This window comes from Rhodotorula graminis (assembly GCF_001329695.1).
Source record: "Rhodotorula graminis WP1 unplaced genomic scaffold RHOBAscaffold_7, whole genome shotgun sequence".
Lineage (NCBI taxonomy): Eukaryota > Fungi > Basidiomycota > Microbotryomycetes > Sporidiobolales > Sporidiobolaceae > Rhodotorula > Rhodotorula graminis.
The window spans coordinates 943864-965873 of record NW_017264934.1 but is presented as its reverse complement, the minus strand read 5'-3'; the positions used below and the strand labels follow the sequence as shown (position 1 = coordinate 965873).

Here is a 22010-nt window from a genome sequence, read left to right as displayed (position 1 = left end):
CCGTCTCGAGCGACCCTCTCGCGCCAGCTCCCGCACCTCGTCCCCACGTCCCCTCTCCTCCCGCCATGCCGACCTCGATCCTTCCCCTACCCTCGTCGTCCGGCATCCTCGTTCACGGTGGCTTCTGGGACCTCCTCGCCGCGACCGGGTCGCGCTTCTACAGCCCCTCGAGGCTCGAGATCGGCGTCATGAACGGCGCGGGCACGCCCTCGACACCCGCCATGGTCGTTCAAAACCCGTTCGCGCGCGAGATGGGTGCGGCGGCGGGCCCTGCGCGCACTGCGAGGCAGAAGAAGCGGGTCAGCGTCGACATGATCAGCCGGCCGAGGGACTTTGCGTGCGTTCAAGGCTCACTATTTCGCCCCAATGGACGTGCCTGACACTCTCTCCCTCTACAGGCACACGGTACACGCCTCGGACGCCGACCAGGCGGCGGCGCTCCTCGGGCGGTGGCAGAGAGACGGGCAGGGCAAAGTTGGAGGTGCGTCTCTCTTTCTCTTTCCCCGTCCTTTCCCCTCGCGTCTACCCAGATGTCTTTTATCAAGCGTGTGACGCTCACACTCAGTCGCTGCCCGCAGACTCGTCTTGGGTCAAGCCGATCAAGGACGCGGTCCGTGCCTCGCACCGGGCGGTCGGCGTCGCCGAGGCCTACTACGCTCGCGACGCTCCTCCTCGGCCGCTCAAGGTCGTGAACGGTCTTCCAGAGTCGGCGACGAGTAGCGCGACGTCGAGCCGCACCGCCGGCGAGCGCGACCTGAGCTTCTCGAGCGACGTCGCCGTCGAGGACGACCACGGCGTCGGCCCAGCCGTCGTATCGCCGTCGCCCTTCATGCCCCTGCACGAGAACCCGTCCTGTGCCTCGATCGTGGCACGCTCGACTCCCGTCAGCCCTGTCGCCGAGCAAGCGCCGGCGTCCTTCCAGGCCACTGTCCGCTTCAAGCCCGACGCGAGTGCTCGACCCGGCGCGCCCTTCTCGTTCGACCAGCTCCCGCCCGTCGCCTCGCCTTCTGCCTACGGCAACGACATCGACCCGCTCTCGCGCCCCGACTTTGTCCCGTCGCTCGCCACCATCGAGCGCGCCGTGGCCTGCAAGACGTTCCTCGAGGTCAAGTACCACGCCCTCCTCAAGGAGAAGCCGACTCGCGAGGCGCGCAAGGCGCTCATCGAGCGCGAGCTCGCCCGCCTGCACCTGTCGGACGCCGAGCGCGTGCGAGTGCGCGACGCGTGGATCCTGAGCGAGAGCGAGGCCCTGCGCGAGACGCGCCGGCGAGTCGGCGTCGCCTCCTTTGTCAAGTTGAAGACGATCGGTCACGGCGCGTTCGGCGTCGTCAGCCTGGTGAGGGAGCGCGGGACGGGCGAGTGCGTCCAAATCGACCTTCTCAAGTCGCGGTCGAGCCGGTCGTCCTCGACGACGGCATCGCGTGTACCTCTGCCTCGACTGACTCGAATCTCCTCGTCGCAGGCTTTACGCCCTCAAGCAGATCCGCAAGGCCGACATGCTCAAGAAGGGTGCGCACGCGCCCCTCTTCCTCCTCATCGGCGAACGCGACTAAGTCTTGCTCCCGCCCAACTTCCTCCCTACCGCTCTCTCCTCTCCCTCCTCGTCCTTCGTCCACCTCTCGATCTCTGCCTGTCCCTGTACACGTCCTCTCGCGCCGCCCTCAGGCCAGGAGGGCCATATTCGGGCCGAGCGTGACCTTCACGCGACGGCGTCGACGAGCACGCGTTGGACCGTCAAGCTTCACTGTACGTCCGATTCTCTCTCTCTCTCTCTATCGCTCTGCGTCGCCGAGCGAGAGCCCTGACGATCTCGTCCATGCGCGCAGACTCGTTCCAGGACGCCGACCACCTGTACTTGGCGATGGACTACATGGCGGGCGGCGACCTTCTGAGCCTGTTGATCGAGAAGGACGTCTTCCCCGAGTCGATGAGTCGATGGCAAGGTTCTACGTCGCCGAGATGGTCCTTGCCCTGCACGAGACTCACGAGTCGCTCGGCGCCATTCATCGCGACATCAAGCCCGACAACTTCCTCTTGGGCGCCGACGGTCACCTCTGCCTGTCCGACTTTGGCCTCGCCCAGGACTTCAAGTGGTCGCATGACGGCTCGTACTACGACCAGCACCGGCGCGAGCTCCTCTGGCGCTACGACCTCGAGGACTCGGGCCGAGTCGACCCGACTGCGAGCCGGAGGAGCTTCGACCCGCCTCGCTCGGAGCAGCCGGGCGAGGAGGGGCCGCCGGGCTCGGTCCTGATCTGGCGCGACCTCGGCAGGCGGCAGCAGGCCTACTCGGTCGTGGATGAGTCCTCTCTTCTTCTGCGTCTCGCCGTTCATGTCCTGACTCTTTCCCTCCTTGCCCGCTCGCACGCACGACCAACTACATGGCGCCCGAGGTCGTTCGCGCTCAAGGCTACGGCGTCGCGTCAGATTGGTGGTCGTGAGTCTCCTTTTTCCCTTCCTCACCACCTCCCCTTCCTCTCTCTTTGTGACTGAGTTGACTCGGTCTCTGCCCGCAGACTCGGCATCATCGCCTTCGAGATGCTCTTTGGCTACCCGCCGTTCGTCAGCAAATCTCGCCAGGAAACGCGCAACAAGGTGCGCCCCCTCTCCCTCGTACCGCCCTTCCTCGTACGAGGCCAACTCGTTTCCTCTCGCAGATCCTGTCGTGGCGCAAGTCGTTGCGCTTCCCCGCCAAGCCTCGAGTCTCTCGAGAGGCCGTCGACTTCCTCTCGCGCCTCATCTGCGAGCCGGAAGAGCGCCTCGGCTCGCGCACGTCTGGCGCCGGCGGCCGGCGCCCCAACTCGGTCATGGTCCAGCAGCGCTCGGGCTTCCTCGCCGGCGCAGTAGCAGAGCCGACTGGTCCCGCCAACGACGGCGTCGACGAGCTGCTCAACCACCCGTGGCTGCGCGGGCTCGACTTTTCGACCCTGCACCTTAAGACGCCGCCGTTCGTCCCACAGCTCAACGGCGACCCGGCCTCGACCAAGTACTTCGACGACGACATCGCCGACGAACCTCTTCCGCCTCCCGAGATCGCCCCCGGCGTCCCCGCTCCCGCCACGACGCGCGACCCGCTCCTCAAGCACCCCGAGCACGGCGAGGACCTCCTCAAGCTGCGCAAGGAGCTCGCGTTTGCCGGCTGGACCTTCAAGAAGCCGAAGCGGCTCGTCTACGACCCGCGCAAGGGTATCGACCCGGGCGTGTTCGGCAGAGCCGGCGGCGAGAGGGGAAGGTCGAGCTTGCGACCGACCGGGGCAGGGTCGTCCTTCATGCGCTCACTCTCGATCTAGTTTCGCCTCTACTGTCTTTCGTCCACTCTCTATCTCTGTGTACTACTCCCTCCCCCACCCCCCCTTCCCGTATGTCTGCCGTACTGCCATTTCCACCTCGTTCGTCGACGCCGGCTTGCTCGCTCTTGCCACGTCCTCGCGTGGCTTCTCGACAGCTGTTCTCTCTGCTGCGAGGCGGCCAGGCAGAGAGCATGAACGCGCAATGTGAAGGTCGCAGAAAGACTCGCCGTAGAGCACTCGTCGGCGGCGGCAGGAGGCTTGTCGACCTTCTCAAGCTGCGGAAGGTGGCCTGAGCGTCGCAGGCACGAGCGGCGAGCCGGGCGAGAGTGCAGAGTTCGGCTCGACTCTGGCTTCATTGGTCTGTATCGGACCCTCTCAATGCTGCGCGAGACTCTGTCGAATCGAGAAGTGAGAAGGGAAAGCGCGCGTGAGCTTGCGGAGCAAGTTGAGAAGGTCGACAAGGTCGGCTTTGCCAACAGGCGCCGGCGCGCTTTCTCCGACCCGAGACGCGCTCGAACACTCTCTCGGACACACTGACAGAGAGAGCTCGAGAGAGGATGAGCCGGCAGGAAGAGCTCCTCTCACATCTCTCCTCGTTTGACTCGCAAAAGCTCTCGCACTTCGCGGACGACGCTCATTCATCGGCTTGCAGATCTTCATAGCTACAGCTCGACGTCGAAGATGCGGACCGAGTGGTCGTCTGACCCGCTCGCGAGTCGCAGCATCGAGGAGGAAGGGCGGCGAGGGCAGAAGGCGAGCGTGGTGACTGCGAGGACGTGGGCGACGCTGCAGGTACAGGGCCGTCAGGACTACGCTGCAGTGGACGGAATGAGAGAGATGGGACGCACCTCGAGGTGAGCTTGGCGAGCGGCGTCCAGCTCGAGAGCGAGTCGGGCGTGGCGGTGAAGAGGTGGATCTCGCCGCTCTCGAGGCCGACGGCGAGGACGTGCATCCTGCGAGGCGAATCGTCAATGAAGCCGAACGAGGTGCGACAGACGAGGGTGAGAGGCAGGACGGACCGCTTGTCCTCGTCAAAGCTCGCCGCGACCGAGGTGCACGCGTCCTCGAACTTGAGCGTCGCGACGCTCGTCCAGCTCGCGCCCTCCTGCGCCCAGACCTTGACCTGCAGAGGGATCCGAGTCAGTTTCTTGACGATGAACAGGTCCAGGACGGGAGCAGGACGCACCGTCTTGTCCCTCGAGGCGGTCGCAAAGAAGCTCGCGTCGCTCGCCCATGCCGCGTCCCAGATGATGCGGGCGTGCGACTTGACGGCTGCGCACGGCCGGTACTCGCCTGCTGGATGAATCGAGTCAGGGCGATGAACGAGGAAGTCGTCGGAGAGAGAGAGAGACCCAGAGAGAGAGAAAGCGCACCTTGACCCTCGCCCTCACCTCGCTCGTACAGCCGCCACGACCGGTCCCTGCTCACGCTCAACAGCCACCTGTCGACCTCGCTCTTGTCGCCGGTCGAGCTCGGGCTGAAGACAAGCTTGGTGATGGTGAGGGAATGGCCGTCGAGAACGGTCCCGACGGGCTGCCACGAGTCGGTGTTGTACAGGCGCACGACGGCGTGCTCGGGTGCTGTCGCCTTGCAGGCGGTCGCTATGAGCGGCGCCGAGTGGGCAGATGCGACGGCGACGAGCTCGAAGGCGTGGCCGTAGAGCTTCTCGACCTGCAGACGAGGGGGCGGGGCGAAGAGGATCTGTCAGTGACCGCCTGATGGACACCTGGGCGCCAAGATGTACGAGAGCGACGCACCTCGGGCCACAGCAGCGAGCCGAGAAGTTGCTCCTCGAGTGGCGGTTGCTCGGACACGGTAAAGTTGACGGGCGTGACGGCGTCGAACGGGTCGTTCGAGGCGGGAGCGAGGTTGTCGGCCTCGGCTGGGGCTGCAGAGCGAGTCAGACTGGCTCGAGAGTATGCTCGAGGAGGAGAGAGAGGAGGAGGGGACGCACTGGCGATCGCCCGGTTCGAGAGCCCGAGCGGTGGTACGTTGGCCGCCATCGGCCGCGACTCCTGCGACAAGGCGCCGAGTCAGTACGGCTTCTGTGCGACTGACACAGAGAAAGAGAGCGCACCTCGTCACCGACGTCGACGCCCGAGAGCGCCCGCAACGTCTGGACCCACGTTTTCGGCGCGTCGAACACGCGCACAATCTTCTCGTCGGCGCCGCTCACGAACTGCAGGCGCTTGTTGGGCGACGTGAAGGCGACCGAGGCGAGCGGATAGCCGTGGATCTGCGGCCGACCGAGCTCTGCAGGGTGTCGGAGTGTCAGTCAATCGGGCGAGGGGAGAGGAGAGGAGGAGAGGTCCGTGCGGGACGCACCGTGCCAAGTCTCGACAGGCTCGTTCTTGATCTGTCGCCGCCAAGGTGCATGTAGCCGAGCAGACATGTCGGAGCTGTACGCGTCGACAAAGTCGGTCAGGAAGTGCTCATCGTGAGAGGGGGACGGACGACGACGAGCTCGAGAGCCGGACGCACCTCGCGCTGAGCAAGTATTGGCCCTCGCCCTCCCAGACGACCTGCTTGACGCTCCCATGATGCCCACTGACCGCCACCTGCGGCACCCACTCGCCGTCGTCGCCTTCCTCGTCCTCCTGACCCGCTCCCGCCGAACCGCCGCCGGCGCCGCCGCACCTCCACACGTGCCAGCTGCCGCCCCACCCGCTCGCGAGCACCGTGCGCGCGTCGAGCCCCCACAGGGCGCCGAAGAAGCCGAGGTTGGTCGACGAGGTGAACTCGCCGAAGCGATGGGTCGAGGACCAGATGGACGGGCTCGAGCTCGAGGTCGAGGGAGCGGGTGCGGGTGTGGGTGCGGCGGTAGAAGAGGATAGGGAAGGCCCAGAAGCGACGGGGTTCCACAGGATGAGGGAGCGGTCGGCCGAGGCGGACAGGAGGCGGAGCGACGAGGTGGATGACGTGGACGAGGGCGCCCAGTTGAGCGCCGTGACCCAGGCGTCGTGCCCGAGCAGAACGGCCTCGCTCGCGCAGCTGAACTCGCCGTCGCCTGCGACGGTAAAGTCGTGCGCCTTGACGCGCAGCTCGCCGTCATCGACGGCGGCGAGCGCCTCCTCGAGGGCGTCAAGCCCGGACGCGGCGGCGGCGTGTGCGGGTGCGCTCTCGGCGACGGTCGTGCTCCGACGGCTGATGCGCCACAGGCGGATGTAGTTGTCCTGCGAGCCCGACGCGAGGAGGACCTCGCCGGGCGCGATGTCGTACGCGGTCGACGTGGACGCGGTCGAGTCGGCAGAGGGCGGGATCGGCGTGGTGAACGACAGGCAGCGGACCCAGTCGGCGTGGCCCTCGAGCGACAGCGACTTGCGGAACTGTGACGGGCGGCCGGTCAGGCGTGTCTTGGACTGCGACCGAGGGAGAGTGAGCGTACCTCGAGGTTTTGCTGAGAGCTCGTGTACAGCTGCACGCGGGCCTCGGTTCCGCCGACAGCGAGAAGAAAGCCTATGGGAGCAACACTCGAGTCAGAGATGATGCCCTCGTTGCGAGGTATAAGGTAAAGGGACGCACTTGACGAGGACGGCAGGTTGGTCAAGGCGAGCGCGAGCGGAATCTTGCCCTTGAGCGAGATCGTCTGCGCAAGAGAAGCTGTGGGCCGGCAGTGTCAGTAACTTACGACGGTAAAAGGACGTAGAGAGAGTGAGAGTGGGTGCACCTTTGCCCTCGAGCGACACGGTCCAAACCTTGACGACGCCGTCCGACCCGCCGGTCAGGACGAGGTACTCCTTCTCGCCGCCATCGCGCAGGATCTCGACCGCCTCGACAGCAGACACCGAGCCAGAGTGCGCTGCGGGAAGAACGGCGAGGGTCGTCCACTGCGCGAGGGAAAGGGAGGCAGACGAGGAGGACGACGTGAGCTTGCCCTCGCCGGCTCCGAGAGTGCGAGGACGTGGGCGCACCTGTCGATCGAGCTGAGTCCAGATGCGCACGTCGCCCTTTGCGTCGCCCGACACGAAGCAGTCGCTGGCTTGAGCCGACTGGGCAAAGGCGAGCGAGGCGACGTCGGCACCGTGTCCTGCGAGCGTGCGCGTGACCCCGGCAGATCGCTCGTCCTGGTGCGTGTGGAGGTGTTCAGCTCGGCTCAGGCAGGCAAGAGAGGGAGAGAGAGGACGGACGGCGGATTGCCAGAGGGCGACGAGATGGCCGCTGGCGAAGGCGACGAGGCCGTCTTGAGGGCGGGCGGCCGAGGCGTGGTTGCGCGAGGCTGCAGCCGAGATGTAGCGCTGCTCGACTCGTCCCATCAGAGCTCAGCAAGCGAGTGCGGCGACGAGACGAGCATGAACCTCTCGCGGCCTCTCTCTCTCATCGCCTCCTCAACTCACACCCACCTGGGCAGGGTCGAGCGCAGCCATGTCGGCACCTCAGCCACCACCAAAAGCTCCCACCCAGCGCAAGGTGGCCAAAAAGGGCCTGTTTGCCAAGGACTGTGCGTCTCGCCCTCTTCATCTCCCCCGCCGTCCTCTCACCCGCTTACTCGCCCCTGCCCCCCTTGCGACAGTGGGCGCCATGATGTACGGCTTCGGCGACGACAACCCGGCACCCGACACGATCGCCCTCATGGAGGAGCTCGTCGTCGAGCACATCTCGGACCTTGTGCGCCCCGCTCTCTCTCCCTCGCACCCTCGCCTGCGCAAGCTGACTCTGTCGTACCCGCCGCAGTGCCAGCAAGCGCACATGATTTCGACCAACCGTGGCAAGGTCAAGGTCGAGGACTTCCGCTTCGCCCTGCGCCGCGACCCCAAGAAGCTCGCCCGCCTCGACGAGCTCCTCTTCATGCAGGAGGAGATCACGCGCGCCCGTCGAGGCTTCGACAACACGTTCGACGAGTACGCCGACGAGGACGACATCGCCGCCGCCAAGGCCGACGTTGCCGCCGGCGTCGGCATCGTCAACGGCTCGAGCGGCGCGGCCCTCGCAGCGGGCGCAGCGGCGACCAAGAAGGGTCCGGCGGGCACGAGCGGCGGCCTGACGCTCCCAGGTGGAGGAGGCGGCGGGGCGGCAGTTGGCGGCGGGTCGGGCTCGGGCGCAGGAGGCGACGGCAAGGCCAAAGCGGCCAAGGCCAAGGGCAAGCAGAAGGCCTGAGGGCGGCGGGCACGCTTCTTTCTCTCGCAGTACCTCTCTCGTCTGTTGTAGCCCTACGTACCCTGCATGTCCTGCTGTCCCGTGCGAGCGTGCGAGAACGGCTCCTCCTCGAGAGCCGTTGACCGTCAACCAAGAGCTCTTTCTCTTCTCGACGGGCACGAGCAGTCGAATGAGAATGAGAGAAATATTGCACTTGACTAGGCTGTAGGTGATGCGAGAGCGACGGCAGGGACAGGACAGACAAGAGGAGGGCAGGTACAACCAGGGACGACACGACGAGAGCGAGAGGAAGAGGGAGGAGGTCTATGCGAGCTGCTGCGGTGGGGGGGAGAGATAGAGAGGGAAAGACGGGGACGGTATCCGGCCGGCGCGAGAGGGAGGCAGAGAGGCTCGTCTAGTGTCCTCGCGCACGGCCCCGTCGAGAGCGCGCCGGGTGCCGCTCACTCCTCCTGCTGCGCCGCCCTGGCCGCCGCGTTCGGGTACGGCGCGTTGGCGCCTGCCCGCTCCTTGCGACTGTGCGACGAGGACGCGCCCGCAGCTCCTCCTGCTCCCGCCGCGCCGCCCTCGCTGTTGGCCGCGCTGTTCCTCCTCGCGGCGGCTCGACCGCCCGCCTTCTTGCCCGACGCGTTCGGGTCCTTGGGGCCGCGGTTGCGGTTGCGCTTCTTGATGACGCCCGTGTTGAGGTTGGCCGGTCGGTCGACGCCGTGCAGGTTGCGGAACAGGCCGCAGGCGTTGCACAGAGGCCGACCCTCGCCGTCGCGGCGCCACAGCGGCGTGTTGGTCGTCCCGCAGTTGAGGCACCTCGTCGGGCTGCCGTCGGCCTCGACCTTCTTGGCGCCGGCGGCGAGGCCCTTGGTCGACGACGACGATGCCGGAGGAGGCGGCGCTGCGCCGCCGTCGACTGCGAGGTCGGCCGCGTCGTCCTCGTCCTGCCCGCCGCCGACGGCGGGCGCGACGTGCAGGGGCTTGCCCTCCTCGATCGTCGACGGTAGCGAGATCGTGTTGGACCGCGAGTGGACGCGCGTGACTGGCGCCGACTTGCTCGTCTGGACCGACCCGGCGCTGTTGGCGCGCGCGGCGCCCGGACGCCTCGACCTGCCCGTCGGGCCCTTGTGGTTGTCGGGCGAGGCCGACAGGGCGCCGTTGGCGGGCGACTCGAGCGAGCGCGGGCTGATGCCCCACGCCGATGAGCCGGGCGAGCCGTACGGCGACCCGACGGCGCTGTGGTTGAGCAGCTGCGACGGGTCGACGCTCGTCGGCGCCGAGCCGAACGTCTCGAGCGGCTGCTGGCCGAGGTACGGCGACGGCATGTACGGGCTCGGGTTGTTCTGGGCGTGGAAGTAGTCGTACAGGAGGTGGGTCGTGTCGGTGCTCGAGCCGAACAGGGGCGGGTTGGGCGACCCGACGAGGGCCGAGGGCTGAGCCGGCGCCGAGCCCGAGAAGAAGGGGGCCGTCGAGTGCTCGGCGTAGGGCGTCTGCGGCTGCGAGCCGCTCGACGACCCGGTGCGGGAAGGACGAGCGAGGCTCAGGCCCGACGCCGACGACGACGACGTACTCGACGCAGCTGCAGCTGCGACGCTCGCGGCGGCGCCGAACGAGAAGGGCCGAGAGGGCTGGGCGAGCGTCGTCGCGTTGAGGTACGGGCTCGACGACGACGACACGCGGCGCGACGACGACGCCGAGCTTGACAGGCCCGTCGAGCTGGTACCCTTGCGGCCCTGCGAGTGTCGAGGAATGTCAATAGGGTGCACGTGGAGAGGAGAGGAGAGGAGAGGAGAGGAGAGGAGAGGAGAGGAGAGGAGAGGAGAGGAGAGGCTAGGCGAGAGAGCGGCGACGCACCGAGATGAACTGCTGCAGGTGCTGCTGAGCCTGCGAGCCCTTGGCGGCGACGTTGGTGGTACTGGACGACGCGCTCGCCTGTCGGCTGTGGTGGGCCGACGAGTGCGGCGTCTGCTCGCCGCTGCTCGACGAGTTGGCCGGGTACGACGTCGAGAGCGGCGACTTGGCCTGGGCCGGCGTCGACGCGTACGACGACGACGTGGGCGACGCGATCGACTGGAGGCTGATGAGCTGGTTGAGCGTGCTCTCGATGGCGGCGAGGTTCGGGTCGGGCCCGGTGCCGTCTGGGCTCTGCGCGCCGAACGCGAACGCCTGGGCGGGCGAGGTGGCGACGGGCGACGTGAGGGACGAGTGGAGGGACGAGCTGAGGCCCGAGTGGAGGGGAAGGGGCGACGCCATGCCGCCTGGCGACGGCAGGTCGAGCAGGCTGTGCCCGTCGAGGCGCGCCGACGCCGAGCCGAAGAGCTGCGCCTGGTCCTGCGGCGAGAGGCCGAGCGACGTCGCGAGCTCGGCGAGCTCGGCAGAGTTGTCGTGCAGGGTCGGGATGACGAGCGGCGCCGGGGCTGTCGAGGTGGGCGGCACGTGGTAGGCCGACGAGGCGGATGTCGGGACCGGCGGCGGCGGCATCTCGCTCGGGCTCGGCGCCTCGCTCGGGACCTCGCGCACGGGCGACGGCAGGCCCGAGTCGTTGAAGAAGCGCGAGAAGTTGGCCGTCGCGGGCGTCGCGTCGATGGCGGGTGGCGCGACCGAGACCCGGAAGTCGGGCGCGCGCGACCTCGAGCGGGACTGAGCGCGCCAGTCCATCATGTCGGGCGCACGCGAACGCGAGCGCGACTTGCTCATGGCGCGCCAGTCCATCGACGCGCTGCGAGGAGGAGAAGAAGAAGGTCAAGACAGGGAACGCGAACGAAAAGGGGGACGAGGGAGGGGACGCACTCGTCCTGCTCGGCCTCGGGCGTCGTGCTCGCGCTCTTGCCCTGGTTACCGCCGCTCTTGGTGCGTCTCCTGCGCCCACGCTCCTCCTCGGCCGGCTCGTCGGCCTGCGCCGACTCGGGCTCCCTCCTCGCCCCGCTGTTGCTCCGCTCGCGCCCGCCGCGACCGCCGCGACCGCCGCCACCGCTCGCCCCCGCCGCCCTCCCGCTCGCGAGCGGCTGCACCGTGTCGCGGCCCTCCTCGCGCGCCTCGGTCTCCTCGCGCTGCTCCTCGAGCGCCGCCTCCATCGCGCGCTGCAGGCTCGCGTCGGTCGGCGGGCTCGGCGCCGCACTGGCCGACGCGCTCGCGCTCGCCGCCGCCGAGTCCTCGCGGCGCTTCTTGAGCGTCATGCTCATGAGGCGCCACGTGAGGTTCTCCATGCGCGCGCCGTTGGGCATCGTGTTATTGGCCTTGTGGAACATGCGCCAGACCTGGGCGGCGATCGGGTCCTTGCGGCTCAGGACCTCGGCGCTCTCCTCGTCGATGATGGTGGACCCGGCGGGCGACGGCTGCGAGTCGGCGAGCGGCGAGCCGGTGAAGAAGAGCGCCGAGGGGGAGGCGCCTGTGCGGCTCCCGACCGACCCGGGGCCCGCGCTCACCGCAGGCCCTGCCGCCGATGCCGACACGCCGTTGGCGCTCCCGCCTGCGGGAGACGCGCCTGCGCTGCCCGTACCGTAGCTCCCGCTCGCGGCGGGGCTCGAGCGGTTGGGCCCGCCGCCGCCGCCGCCCGACGCGAACGGCGGCGAGAACAGGCTCTCGCCGAGCACGTCGTTGACGAGCTGGGGGCTCGGGAGCGAGTCGGGCGCGATGCGCGGCGTCGACGACCCGCCGTAGCCGCCGACGCCGTACGCGTCGGACGGCCTGCTGCCGCTGCCGCTGCCCTGTTTGCCCTGCCCGCCTGGCGCGCCGTAGTGCCCGCCCGCACCATGCGACGGGCCGACCGACGCCATCGCCGCGGCGGCGGCCGAGGCAAAGCCGCCGAGCGACGAGAACCGGTCGAGGTCCTGCTCGAGGGAGGAGAAGTCGTAGTCGACGACAGGGCCGGACGCCCTCGGCGACTGCTCGCGAGACGCGGTCGTCGAAGAAGACGGCGTGTACAGGGACAGGTTGGCGAGGGAAGGGTTGTCGGGGCTGGGGAACGCGGGCTGGGACGCGTTGATCGGCGAGGTGAGCGCGCTCGAGGGGTGCGACGACGGCGCCGAAGCGGTGTCGCCGCGCGCAGGAGGTAGGGGAGGATAGGGACGCTGGAACGTCGTTGCCGAAGCCGATGCGGGTGCGCCGGACCATGCGGCGGACGAGGACGACGTCGCAAAGTCTTGCGCGAGTGGAGGTAGGCCGGGCGAGGCGAGCGGCGAGTTGTGCTGGCTCTGGCTCGCGTTCGTCAACGCTCGTTGGTGGAGCGAGTCGACGCCGGCCGAGCCCTTAGGCGTAGCGGCGCCGCCGGCTTTGCGCGCCGCCTTGTGCTGCGAGGAACGCCGGCTTGGCGCCGACGAGCGACCTTGCCCGGTCGGCGTGCGCGAGTGCGGCGCGCTCGACGCGCCGCTCGGCGTCGGCAGTGCCGCCGCAAGGTGCGGCTGCTGGGGGTGCTGCGACAGATCGTACGGCGCGGGCGAGCCGGGCACCGAGCCGGCGAGCGACGCCGCCGTCCTGGCATGCGCCTCGAGGTTCATCTGGAGGGCGTGCAGGCTCGGGTCCATCGCCGGGTTGGCGATCATGTGGCCGAGGTGGCTCATCATGGGCGGGTAGGGCATGGCGCCCGGCGTCGACGGGCCCTGGCCGTACGGCGACGTCGGCTGGAGCTGCGGGAAGCCCGACAGCGGCAGCGCGGGCGACCCTGCCATGACGCCGCCGTACGAGTTGGCGAGGTTGGCGGCCTGGATCCACTCGGCGGGGAGCTGGCTCTGGTACGACGAGCCGGGCGCAGGCGGTGCGCCGGCGCCGGCGAGGAAGGGCGGGATCGGGTGGGGGAACGACGAGCCGAGCGGGACGGGGAGCGGGGTCGCCATGGCGGCCGACGAGGGGACGTTGATGCCGAACGGGTTGGCGGCGGCGGCGGCGGGGCCGGCCTGCTGCTCGGCGTGGTGCTGAAGCGCCTGCTGGTGGGCGGCCCATGACGCGGCGAGGTGCTCGAGGCCGTCGGGCATCTTGCCCGCGTTGTTCGTGTTGTCCATGGCGAGGTGGCCGAACTCGGTGCTCGCGAACGGGGGCGATGTGGACGCCGAGGTCAAGGCCGTCTCGGGAGGAGGAAAGGGCGAGACGGCGTCGGACGACACGCCGGGCGAGTCGCCAGACGAGGTGCTGGCGGTCGGGGTAGACGCCTGGAGGGATGCGGAGCGGGTTCCTCGGTGACGCGGTGGCGCAGGCGGGACAACGCGCTTTGCGGGCGGCAGAGGTCCGGCGGAGGAGGAAGGGGATGAGGGAGGCGGCGAGTCGAACGCGGCGTCGTCGAGGAAGTCGCTGAAGACAACGTGCTGCTCGTCGGTGGCGCCGTGTACTTGCATGCGTCAATCTCGCGCGCTGGGGCCTGTCGAGAGGCGGAGGACCTGTGCGGAGGGCGGGAGGAGGGCGGAAGGGGAGGCGGCGACGCGTGAGCACTGGCGGCGCAGGCGCAGCTCGTGGAGGGGAGGAGAGACTCACGCTCTGGCTGCTGGGTGGTCGCTCGTCGTCCTCTGAGCGGTGGGCGGGCGAGGAAGAACCACGGCTTCTCCCCGCCCGCCGCGGCGTCTCGCACTTCCCCTCCACTGCTGTTCCTCGCGAGAATCTCTCCTGCGGCCAAGCCACTTGTACGCCTGTCAAACTCCACTACAACTGAGCCAATCGCTGATACTCCTCGACCGCTCGCTCGAGAAAGCTGCGACAGTCGGCCAAGTCGCCGCGGCGGCCGCACCGTGCGCGGACCTCGCCTCGTGCGCTGCGACGCGAGCAATCGGAAGCTGCGCTTCAGGCTGCAGCCCGACGTCGAGCGGCCGCACAGGCACCGAGGCGGCACGAGCGCTCGCCGCTCGCTCGCGCGCTTTGACAGCCTTCCGCTCCCGCCCGGCCGCTGTCGCCGTCCAGCCGTCGCAGCTGTTGACTTGCTCGCGAGCGAGAAAGCGGGGCGCGCACTCGGCCGCTCTTCCGGACGAAGAGCTTGCCCGACCGAGGTGAGAAAATTGGTCTGTGCGGGGCCAGTGGCAGTATCGTGCGACGCGATCACGCTCCGACCTCCGCTTCGTCTCTGCTTTGGCGCCAACGTTGCGCTTGAGCTTGCTTAGTCGCAGAAGGTCGAGAGGGAAGCTCTGGCGTGAACGTGCTAGTAAAGCGGGTCTCACGTGAAGGAGGGAAGCGAGTCGACCAGCGAGAAATAACTAGCAGCTCTCTCCTCCTTGAGCTCGAGACGAGGCGAACGGCGAGGCGGAAAGGAGCGCGTTGTAGCTCCGCTCAACTTGGTCCCGGTGCCGCTCCTCCGCGCCCGTTGTCCGGACGGTTTGACGACGCCCTGCTCCCTGACGGACCTCGCCGCTCGCCTGGCACGTGCCAACCTCGACGGCCCTCGGCAGCTCGAGGGACGCAGCAAGGCGCGAAGGAGCGGGAGCTCAGCAGCGTCGCGGGAGCGAATGCGATTCGAGCGTATCGAGCGACGCGAGCGGCCGGACGAGAGGCCCAAGTCGAGGGCGGTTGCTGCGATGCACGAGCAGGAGCTGGGCACGCCTCGCGTCGTCTCGTGTAGCTCGGCAGATCGACCGTCTGGGTACGACGGGGCGACAGGCTGGCCTCGCGGAGCAGGACGAGCAGATGGCGAGGGCCGCAAAGCGTGCCGAGAGTGAGGGGAGGAGGAGAAGGTGGAGGAGGGAGCCGACGTCGCCGAGACCAGCGCCGCGGGTGCAGCTTGTAGCCTGCCGTAGTACTGACCCGCAGAGCACGTCTGCCGGGCCGTCGGACGGGTGCGACGAGAAGGAGATGAAGCCGGTCTTGCCGACGACGACGACGAGCTCCTTGTCCGCCACCACCCCGGCTTCAGCTCGAACAGCCTCGTACACCATGCAGGCCGCACCTCGAGCCCTCCGCGCAACCATCTTCCGCCAAGCGCCGCGCATCCAGGCGTCGCACGCCACCTCGTCCTCCTCATCATCTCCCTCCCGGTACCCCTCGCCGAGCACCACCAGCTCGGCACCATGGACGCCTTCGCTGCGGTATCCGGTCAGCCACGTCCGCGGGTTCGGCTCGTCGAGTGCAGCGGCGGCCCAGCACGCGCCGGACGACCTCTTCGAGACGGCGCCACTCTTCGAGCGCGTACAGCAGAGCCCAGAAGTCATCGCTGCGATTGAAAGTGCGTCTCTCTTTCCCTGTCCTGTCCTCGCGCATCGAGGGCCGAGCCGCTCGCGTCCCTCATCCTCTGTCCCCTCCGCTCACCCTCTCGCTCGCCGCGTCGCAGACATGGCCAAGGTGACGCGCGAGAAGACGGGCGTCGACCTCGCAGCGGGCGACAAGCCGTCAATGTCGATGATGCTCAAGCTCGCGCGCGACCCCGAGCTGCGCGCGGCGGCCGAGCGCCTTATGGCGGCCCTGCGCGGCGCCGGCGTCGAGGTCGACCCCAAGGTGGCGCTCCAGGCGCTCCAGATGATGGGTGGCGAGGGCTTCGAGGGGCTCAAGAATGGCCTGTCGGACTATCACGAGAAGGTGCGCAAGGACGGCGAGGGCGAGGGTGAGGGCGAGGGCGAGGGCAAGAAGTGACGGGCTCGTGCAGGAGCGGAACAGTCGGCGTCGACGTCGAGCTGTACACCATGTCTATCCCTCGCTCTCTCTGTCTGTAACTCGCGCTGTGCCCTCCTCGTATCTCTCGTCTCGCTCACTCGCTCGCGTCGCCTTCTCGCCTCGTCACGCCTCGGAAGAGCAGAGCCAGCGACGATAGTTGCAGCCCTTCCTCGAGAGCGCGAGCGGCACGCAGCTACCTCGCCTTGACGTCGTCGCCCGAGTCGAACCCGTCGATCCTGCTCCTCCCTCCCCACGTTCCGTCAAAGCCCATGACGCGCGCGAGCCCCTTGTGGCACTCGACGTCGAACGCGCGGTACGGCACGCGCTCGCCGTCGACCGAGATGAAGCCGTCCTTGGCGCCGGGTGCAGGAGGCGGGAACGAGAGGCGGTAGGCCGAGCACTTGAAGTAGGTGACGGACGGGAGGGAGAGGAGGCCGCCGGTCGAGGCGTTGTCCATGGCCTGCCGGGAGGAAGGGACACGAGGAGAGGTTAGTCCGTTCTCGAGAGGCGCGAGAGAGCGAGAGGGCGAGAGGGCGAGAGGTCGAGAGAAAGAGCGAGGGGAGAGAAGGTGGGACGCACGGTGAGCGCCTTGAGAGGCGACATGGGCGCGACGAGGACGAGGTCGAGCAGGCCGTCGTTGGGATCTGCGGCTGGGAACATCATGACCTGTGTGTGGAGCGCAACGTCGGTAAGGGTGCTCGAGCCGGTCCGACGAGGACAGGACGAGGGAAAGCGAGGCCGACTCACGTCCTTGGACACGAACGGGACCTTGCCGGCGTAGGCGAAGAAGACGCCCTCGGTCGTCAAGTCGAGCGTGAGCCACTGCTCGTCGTCGCCGTCGACGCCGCCATCGCTCGGCCCAAAGTCGCCGTCGACCGGGAGGTGGTCGACCCGCCGGTGAGCCCGACCGTCCTCGCGCCGCCCGACCAGCGTCGGCGCCGGCATGTCGTCGTCGTCGCCGTGCGTCTTTGACGCGGCGCCGCCCTCGTCGCCCGCCGCTCGCGCCGGCCGCAGCAACCCCTGGTTGTGCCGCCGCGCCAACTCGCCCTTGTCCCACCTCGCGCCCTTGACCTCGATCGTGCACGGGTACCTCCTGCGCCTGATCGCTCCCTGCACGTACCCCCACGTGAAGCGCGCGTCACCGAGCCACCGCCGCAGGTGCTCCGTCCCGAGGTCGAGGTCGGCCATGAGCCCGAACGCCTGGCTCAAGAACGTGTAGGTGCGCTCCTGCCCGGGCCCGCCCTCGCTCTGGGACGACGACGCCGACGCCGACGACGCCTGCGAGAAGGACGACAGGTCGAGCGCGAGGGGCGAGCCCTTGAGGGCGCACAGGGCGGCGTAGCGCGTGTCGGTGGCGCGCTCGGGCCCGTACACGCTCGTCGCGAGCGCGTTGCCGCTGCCGCACGGGACGTGGACGATGGGCGTCTCGCGGAGGACACGTGCGCCCGAGTGGGGCTGGGCCGCGAGGCCGTTGAGGAGCTCGTGCACGATGCCGTCGCCGGAGAGCGAGACGAGGGCGTCGTACTGCGACGAGTCGTGCGCGAGGCCGAGCGCGCGCGCGTTGGTCGGCGTTCCAGGTGCGCCGGTGTCTGTGAGTGTAAGAGTGCGAGTCAGGTCCTGTTGGCTCGTTGAGGGAGGGCGAGGGGGGAGGGAGGGCAGGACGAGGACGAAGGCGAAAGGGGAAGACGCACACGAGACGTGGTAGGGGCAGCCTGCGGCGTCAAAGACGGGCTTGACCGAGTCGAGCCAGATGCGCTTGGCCGTACCCTTGCCGCCGTGCGGGTTGACGACGCAGTGGAGCCTGCGGCGGCGCTCGACGCCGGCGTACGCTCGCCGCTCGGCTTCTGCGCACCAAGCTGCGGCGGCCGGGTGCTGTGCGTCGCTCGTGGCGCCTGCGTCTTGGTCGGTGGAGCGGCCGACGTCGTGTACGGCGGCGTCGAGGTGCCAGAGGGCGAGGGCCGAGTCGGGCTTGCGCTTGTCCGAGGGGACGAGGGCCGAGAGCGAGATGCGGGTCGACGACGAGGGGGAGGAAGGGGACGAGTCGGTTGCGGTGGCGGTGGCGGCGACGAGGTTGCGGTAGGGAATGATGCGGTGCGCGGTGGACGAGGCTGCAGTGCGAGCAAGTGGGGGTGAGCGAGGAGGAGAAGGGCGAGAGGGAGAGAGGAGGGGACGGACCGTGCAGCAAGTGGGGCGGGCCCTTTGTGCGCTGCTTGACGACGGCAAGGCCTTGTGGGGTCAGGGCGAGGTGGACTGGGCGGCCAGAAGACGACGAGACGGCGAGGAGCTCCCAGGCGGCGGCAGCACCTCGCGGTTGCGGGTGGTCGTGGTCGGCGGGCACGGGCGAATAGGACCGAGAGCGCGAGCAGCCGCACAGGCTCAGCATGGCGGGCGCAATGTGTGAGGGAGGGTCGACCGTGTCCTCGTCGCAGTCGCGTCGTCGACCTCCTCCTCGTCCTCACCCTCCTCTCGCTCGCTCTTGGTTGCCCTCGATCGACTGCCACCAGAGCACCCCACCTGCCATGGCCACCGCTCAACCTCTCGCCGCCATCGTCAAGTCCGTCCTCTCGGGCGACACGGTGCGCTCCTCCTCCGCCCTGCCACGACTCCCCCCTCCCTCGAACCCCACTCACCCTCTCCCTCCCACCACGCCCTGCCCACAGCTCGTCCTCCGTGGCCCTGTCGTCCAGGCCGACGCCCTCCCGCGTGAAAAGGTCCTCCACCTCGCCGACCTCACCGCCCCTCGCCTCGGGTCCCGCGACCGCGACGACGAGCCGTGGGCGTTCGAGGCGCGCGACTACCTGCGCTCCCTCACCGTCGGCAAAGAGGTCTCGTTCACCGTCAGCTACACCATCCCGACCGCCAACAACCTCGAGTTTGGCATCGTCTACGCCCACTCGGACAGCGGCGACGACCTCGACGTTGCCGCAGAGCTCGTCCGCGCCGGCTGGGCAAAGGTCCGCGACGCCCCGCGCCGCGACCAGGCCGGCGACGACGACGAGTCGGCCCAAACGGCCTCGCGCCGCGCCTTCCTGCGCGACCTCGAGGAGGAGGCCCGCATCCTCGCCCGCGGGCTCCACTCGACCGACCGCCCGCCCAACCGCCGCGTCGACTACTCGATGCCGTCCGACCCTGTCGCTTTCCTCGCCCAGTACAAGGGCAAGCCGCTTGACGCCATCGTCGAGGGCGTCACCAACGGCTCCCAGGTCCGCGCCCGCCTCCTCGTCTCGCCCGAGTACCACCAGTACGTCAACCTCGGCATCGCCGGCATCCGCGCCCCAAAGTCGGGCAACCTCTCGGGCCGCGACGACAACCAGATGGCCGAGGAGCTCGGCGACGAGAGCCGCTTCTTCGTCGAGAGCCGCCTCCTGCAGCGCCTCGTCAAGGTCACCCTCCTGTCGCTCCCGACCCCGGCGCCCGCACCGGCCTCGATCAACGGCTCGTCGTCGCCCGCCGCCCCGCCGCAGCAGGTCAACCTGTTCCTCGGCACGGTCCACCACCCGGCGGGCAACATTGCCGCCCTCGTCGTCTCGGTCGGCCTCGCGCGCATCGTCGACTGGCACGCCGGCTTCCTCGCGTCGTCGCCGACCCCGACCATGATGTCCGAGCTGCGCCGCGCCGAGCTCGACGCGCGCTCGCACCGCCGCGGCCTGTTCAAGGACCTGCCCGACCCGCGCGTCGCCGCCCAGCAGGCGGCCGCCTCGGGCCGCAGCTTTGCGGCGACCGTCACGCGCGTGTGGGGCGCCGACATGCTCTCGATCGTCAAGGAGGGCGACTCGTCGGCCAAGGAGCGCCGCGTCCAGCTCGCGTCGGTGCGCCAGCCGCGCCCGACCGACCCCAAGCTCGCCGGCCTCCAGCTCGAGGGCAAGGAGCTCCTGCGCAAGCGCCTCATCGGCAAGCCCGTCCACGTCACGATCGACTACGTCAAGCCCGCCGAGGGCGACTACGAGGAGCGCGAGTGCGCCACCGTGCGCCTGCCCGGCGCCGGCACCAACGTCGCCGCGTACCTCGTCGAGCGCGGCCTCCTCGGCGTCCTGCGCCACAAGCAGGGCGACGACAACCGCTCGAGCGACTACGACAGCCTCATGGCGGCCGAGGCGCGCGCCATCGAGGACAAGAAGGGCCTCCACGCGGGCAAGGACGCGCCGCCGGCGCCAAGGATCGTCGACGCGAGCGAGTCGGCGGCCAAGGCGGCACCGTTCCTCAGCTCGTTCAAGCGCCAGGGCCGCATCCAGGGCGTCGTCGACTATGTCGCGAGCGGCTCGCGTTTCAAGGTGCGTCCCTCCTCTCCCTCTCGCGTTCCTGCCTTTTCCTCCAGACGCGACGCCTGACCTCCTCGTCGCCCGCATAGATCTGGATCCCCAAGCAGGACGTCAAGCTCACGCTCGTGCTCGGCTCGATCCGCGCGCCGCGCACGGCCCGCAACCCGAGCGAGAAGGGCGACCCGTACGGCCAGGAGGCGGCGCAGCTCGCGAGCCGCCGGCTCCTCCAGCGCGACGTCGAGTTCTCGGTCGACGCGACCGACAAGAGCGGCGGCTTCATCGGACGAGTGCGTCGCCCTCGTCCCACCTCGTCCCCGTTCTTCTCCCCCTCGAGCCCGGCTTGACGAACTCTTTCGTCCCCCTTGCAGCTCTTCTACAACGGCCAGGACGTCGCGACCATGCTCGTGCGCGAGGGCCTCGCCAAGGTCGACGAGTACTCGAACGCCAAGGAGCTGTGGACCGCGCAGGAGGAGGCTCAGGCCGCTCGCCGCAACGTGCGTCCCTCTCTCCCTCGGTCTCCTCTCCTCTCGCCGTCCAGCACGTCCTGACGCTCGAGTCTGTCCCGCAGATCTGGTCCTCGTTCGACCCGGCCGCTGCTGCCGCCGCGGCCAACGGCGCCGACTCGTCCACCGCCGGCGCATCCACGCCTGCGCCCAAGCGCACCGAGTACCTCGACGTCGTCGTGAGCGAGGTTCGCGGCGGCACCGAGACGGTCCCGTTCTCCTTCTCGGTCCAGGTCCTCGAGGACGGCGGCATCCCAGCGCTCGAGAAGCTCATGGGCGACCTCACCCTGTTCCACGAGGACGACGCGCAGGCGCCCGTCCCGGGCAACTTTGTCCCGCGCTCAGGCGACCTCGTCAGCGCCAAGTTCTCGGTCGACAACACGTGGTACCGCGCCAAGGTCCGCCGGTCCAACCCGGCCAAGAAGGAGGCCGAGGTCGTCTACATCGACTGTGCGTCCCTCTCGCTCCCTCTCCTCCCCCACTCGGACGGCGCCTGACCCGGCCCTCACGACGGACACAGACGGCAACTCCGAGACGGTCCCGTACACGCGCCTGCGCCCTCTCGCCGCCCAGTTCAAGACGCTCGAGGGCCAGGCCAAGGACGCGACCCTGTCGTTCGTCTCGCTCCTCGACTGGCGCGTCGAGGGCTACGGCGACGAGGCCATGGAACGCTTCCGCGAGCTGTGCGAGGGCCAGCAGCTCGTCGCCAACGTCGACGAGCGCCAGCAGCACCTCCTGTCGCTGTCGCTGTTCGACCCGGCCGACCCCAACTCGCTCGCGAGCCCGGGCAACTCGCTCAACGTGCAGTTCGTGCGCGAGGGTCTCGCCCGCATCGACCGCCGCTCGAGGCTCCGCGACGCGTACCCGGACGTCGTCAAGGCGCTCGAGCGCGCAAAGGACGAGGCGCGCCGGTCGCGCGCCGGGTGCTACGAGCTCGGCGACGTGCGTCCCTCTTCCTCTTGCGCCTCGTCGACGTGCAAGAGACTGACTGTTGGTCCCTTCTGCAGATCCTCGAGGACGACTAGGCGCAGTATCGCTCGTCGACTCGCGCTTCGACCGCCCACAACCAAACTCTCTGCCGATCCGCCTCTTCAGCCACGCCTTTTCCCCCGTTCCCCTCTCTCGCCCATCTCTGTCACTCGCATCTCCAGCATCCTCTCGAGCCGCATCCCCATTTCCTCGCAGTCTCGCTCTCAAAAAGCCCGGGCGCCGTCTCCGCGGCCGCCCCGGAGCTCTCTCTCTCTCTCTTCCGTACCTCGGGCTCTAGCCCTGGCCAACGTCATGCAACTGCATTATTGCGCGCCTCTTGTTGTCTGGCC

General features: G+C 68.9%; 7 protein-coding genes across 7 annotated transcripts; 4 read left to right on the top strand and 3 right to left on the bottom strand.

The window, feature by feature from the left end:
- Window positions 1–65: 65 nt before the first annotated feature.
- RHOBADRAFT_44458 (uncharacterized protein) lies at window positions 66–3290 on the top strand (the record flags this gene model as incomplete). Its single annotated transcript, XM_018414413.1, has 10 exons — window positions 66–337; window positions 399–481; window positions 579–1359; window positions 1463–1509; window positions 1666–1746; window positions 1827–1912; window positions 1981–2295; window positions 2394–2437; window positions 2517–2595; window positions 2658–3290. The coding sequence occupies 10 exons, from the start codon at window positions 66–68 to the stop codon at window positions 3288–3290; spliced, it is 2421 nt and encodes an 806-aa protein (XP_018270988.1).
- Window positions 3291–3952: 662 nt separating this feature from the next.
- Window positions 3953–7543, bottom strand: RHOBADRAFT_44457 (uncharacterized protein; the record flags this gene model as incomplete). Its single annotated transcript, XM_018414412.1, has 15 exons — window positions 3953–4076; window positions 4139–4243; window positions 4310–4413; window positions 4477–4583; window positions 4664–4961; window positions 5048–5172; window positions 5245–5305; window positions 5368–5543; window positions 5616–5689; window positions 5772–6616; window positions 6676–6746; window positions 6813–6890; window positions 6958–7117; window positions 7202–7354; window positions 7418–7543. 15 exons carry the CDS (start codon window positions 7541–7543, stop codon window positions 3953–3955), a joined length of 2607 nt encoding a protein of 868 aa, XP_018270987.1.
- A 109-nt stretch (window positions 7544–7652) lies between these two features.
- On the top strand, window positions 7653–8384 carry RHOBADRAFT_44456 (uncharacterized protein; the record flags this gene model as incomplete). The annotated part of the gene is made up of 3 exons (XM_018414411.1): window positions 7653–7728; window positions 7801–7895; window positions 7962–8384. 3 exons carry the CDS (start codon window positions 7653–7655, stop codon window positions 8382–8384), a joined length of 594 nt encoding a protein of 197 aa, XP_018270986.1.
- A 650-nt stretch (window positions 8385–9034) lies between these two features.
- RHOBADRAFT_7242 (uncharacterized protein) lies at window positions 9035–9184 on the bottom strand (the record flags this gene model as incomplete). Its single annotated transcript, XM_018419183.1, has 1 exon — window positions 9035–9184. A coding segment is annotated over one exon (150 nt), but the record flags the coding sequence as incomplete, so codon positions are not given.
- A 6010-nt stretch (window positions 9185–15194) lies between these two features.
- RHOBADRAFT_66508 (uncharacterized protein) lies at window positions 15195–16025 on the top strand. The gene is made up of 2 exons (XM_018418992.1): window positions 15195–15504; window positions 15610–16025. The coding sequence occupies exons 1-2, from the start codon at window positions 15216–15218 to the stop codon at window positions 15906–15908; spliced, it is 588 nt and encodes a 195-aa protein (XP_018270984.1). The 5' UTR covers window positions 15195–15215; the 3' UTR covers window positions 15909–16025.
- A 38-nt stretch (window positions 16026–16063) lies between these two features.
- RHOBADRAFT_53859 (uncharacterized protein) lies at window positions 16064–18312 on the bottom strand (the record flags this gene model as incomplete). The annotated part of the gene is made up of 5 exons (XM_018417033.1): window positions 16064–16389; window positions 16509–16595; window positions 16677–17518; window positions 17621–18037; window positions 18105–18312. 5 exons carry the CDS (start codon window positions 18310–18312, stop codon window positions 16123–16125), a joined length of 1821 nt encoding a protein of 606 aa, XP_018270983.1. The 3' UTR covers window positions 16064–16122.
- Window positions 18313–18448: 136 nt separating this feature from the next.
- On the top strand, window positions 18449–21996 carry RHOBADRAFT_36909 (uncharacterized protein; the record flags this gene model as incomplete). Its single annotated transcript, XM_018413396.1, has 7 exons — window positions 18449–18505; window positions 18590–20200; window positions 20278–20475; window positions 20557–20682; window positions 20757–21141; window positions 21212–21633; window positions 21699–21996. 7 exons carry the CDS (start codon window positions 18449–18451, stop codon window positions 21714–21716), a joined length of 2817 nt encoding a protein of 938 aa, XP_018270982.1. The 3' UTR covers window positions 21717–21996.
- Window positions 21997–22010: the final 14 nt, after the last annotated feature.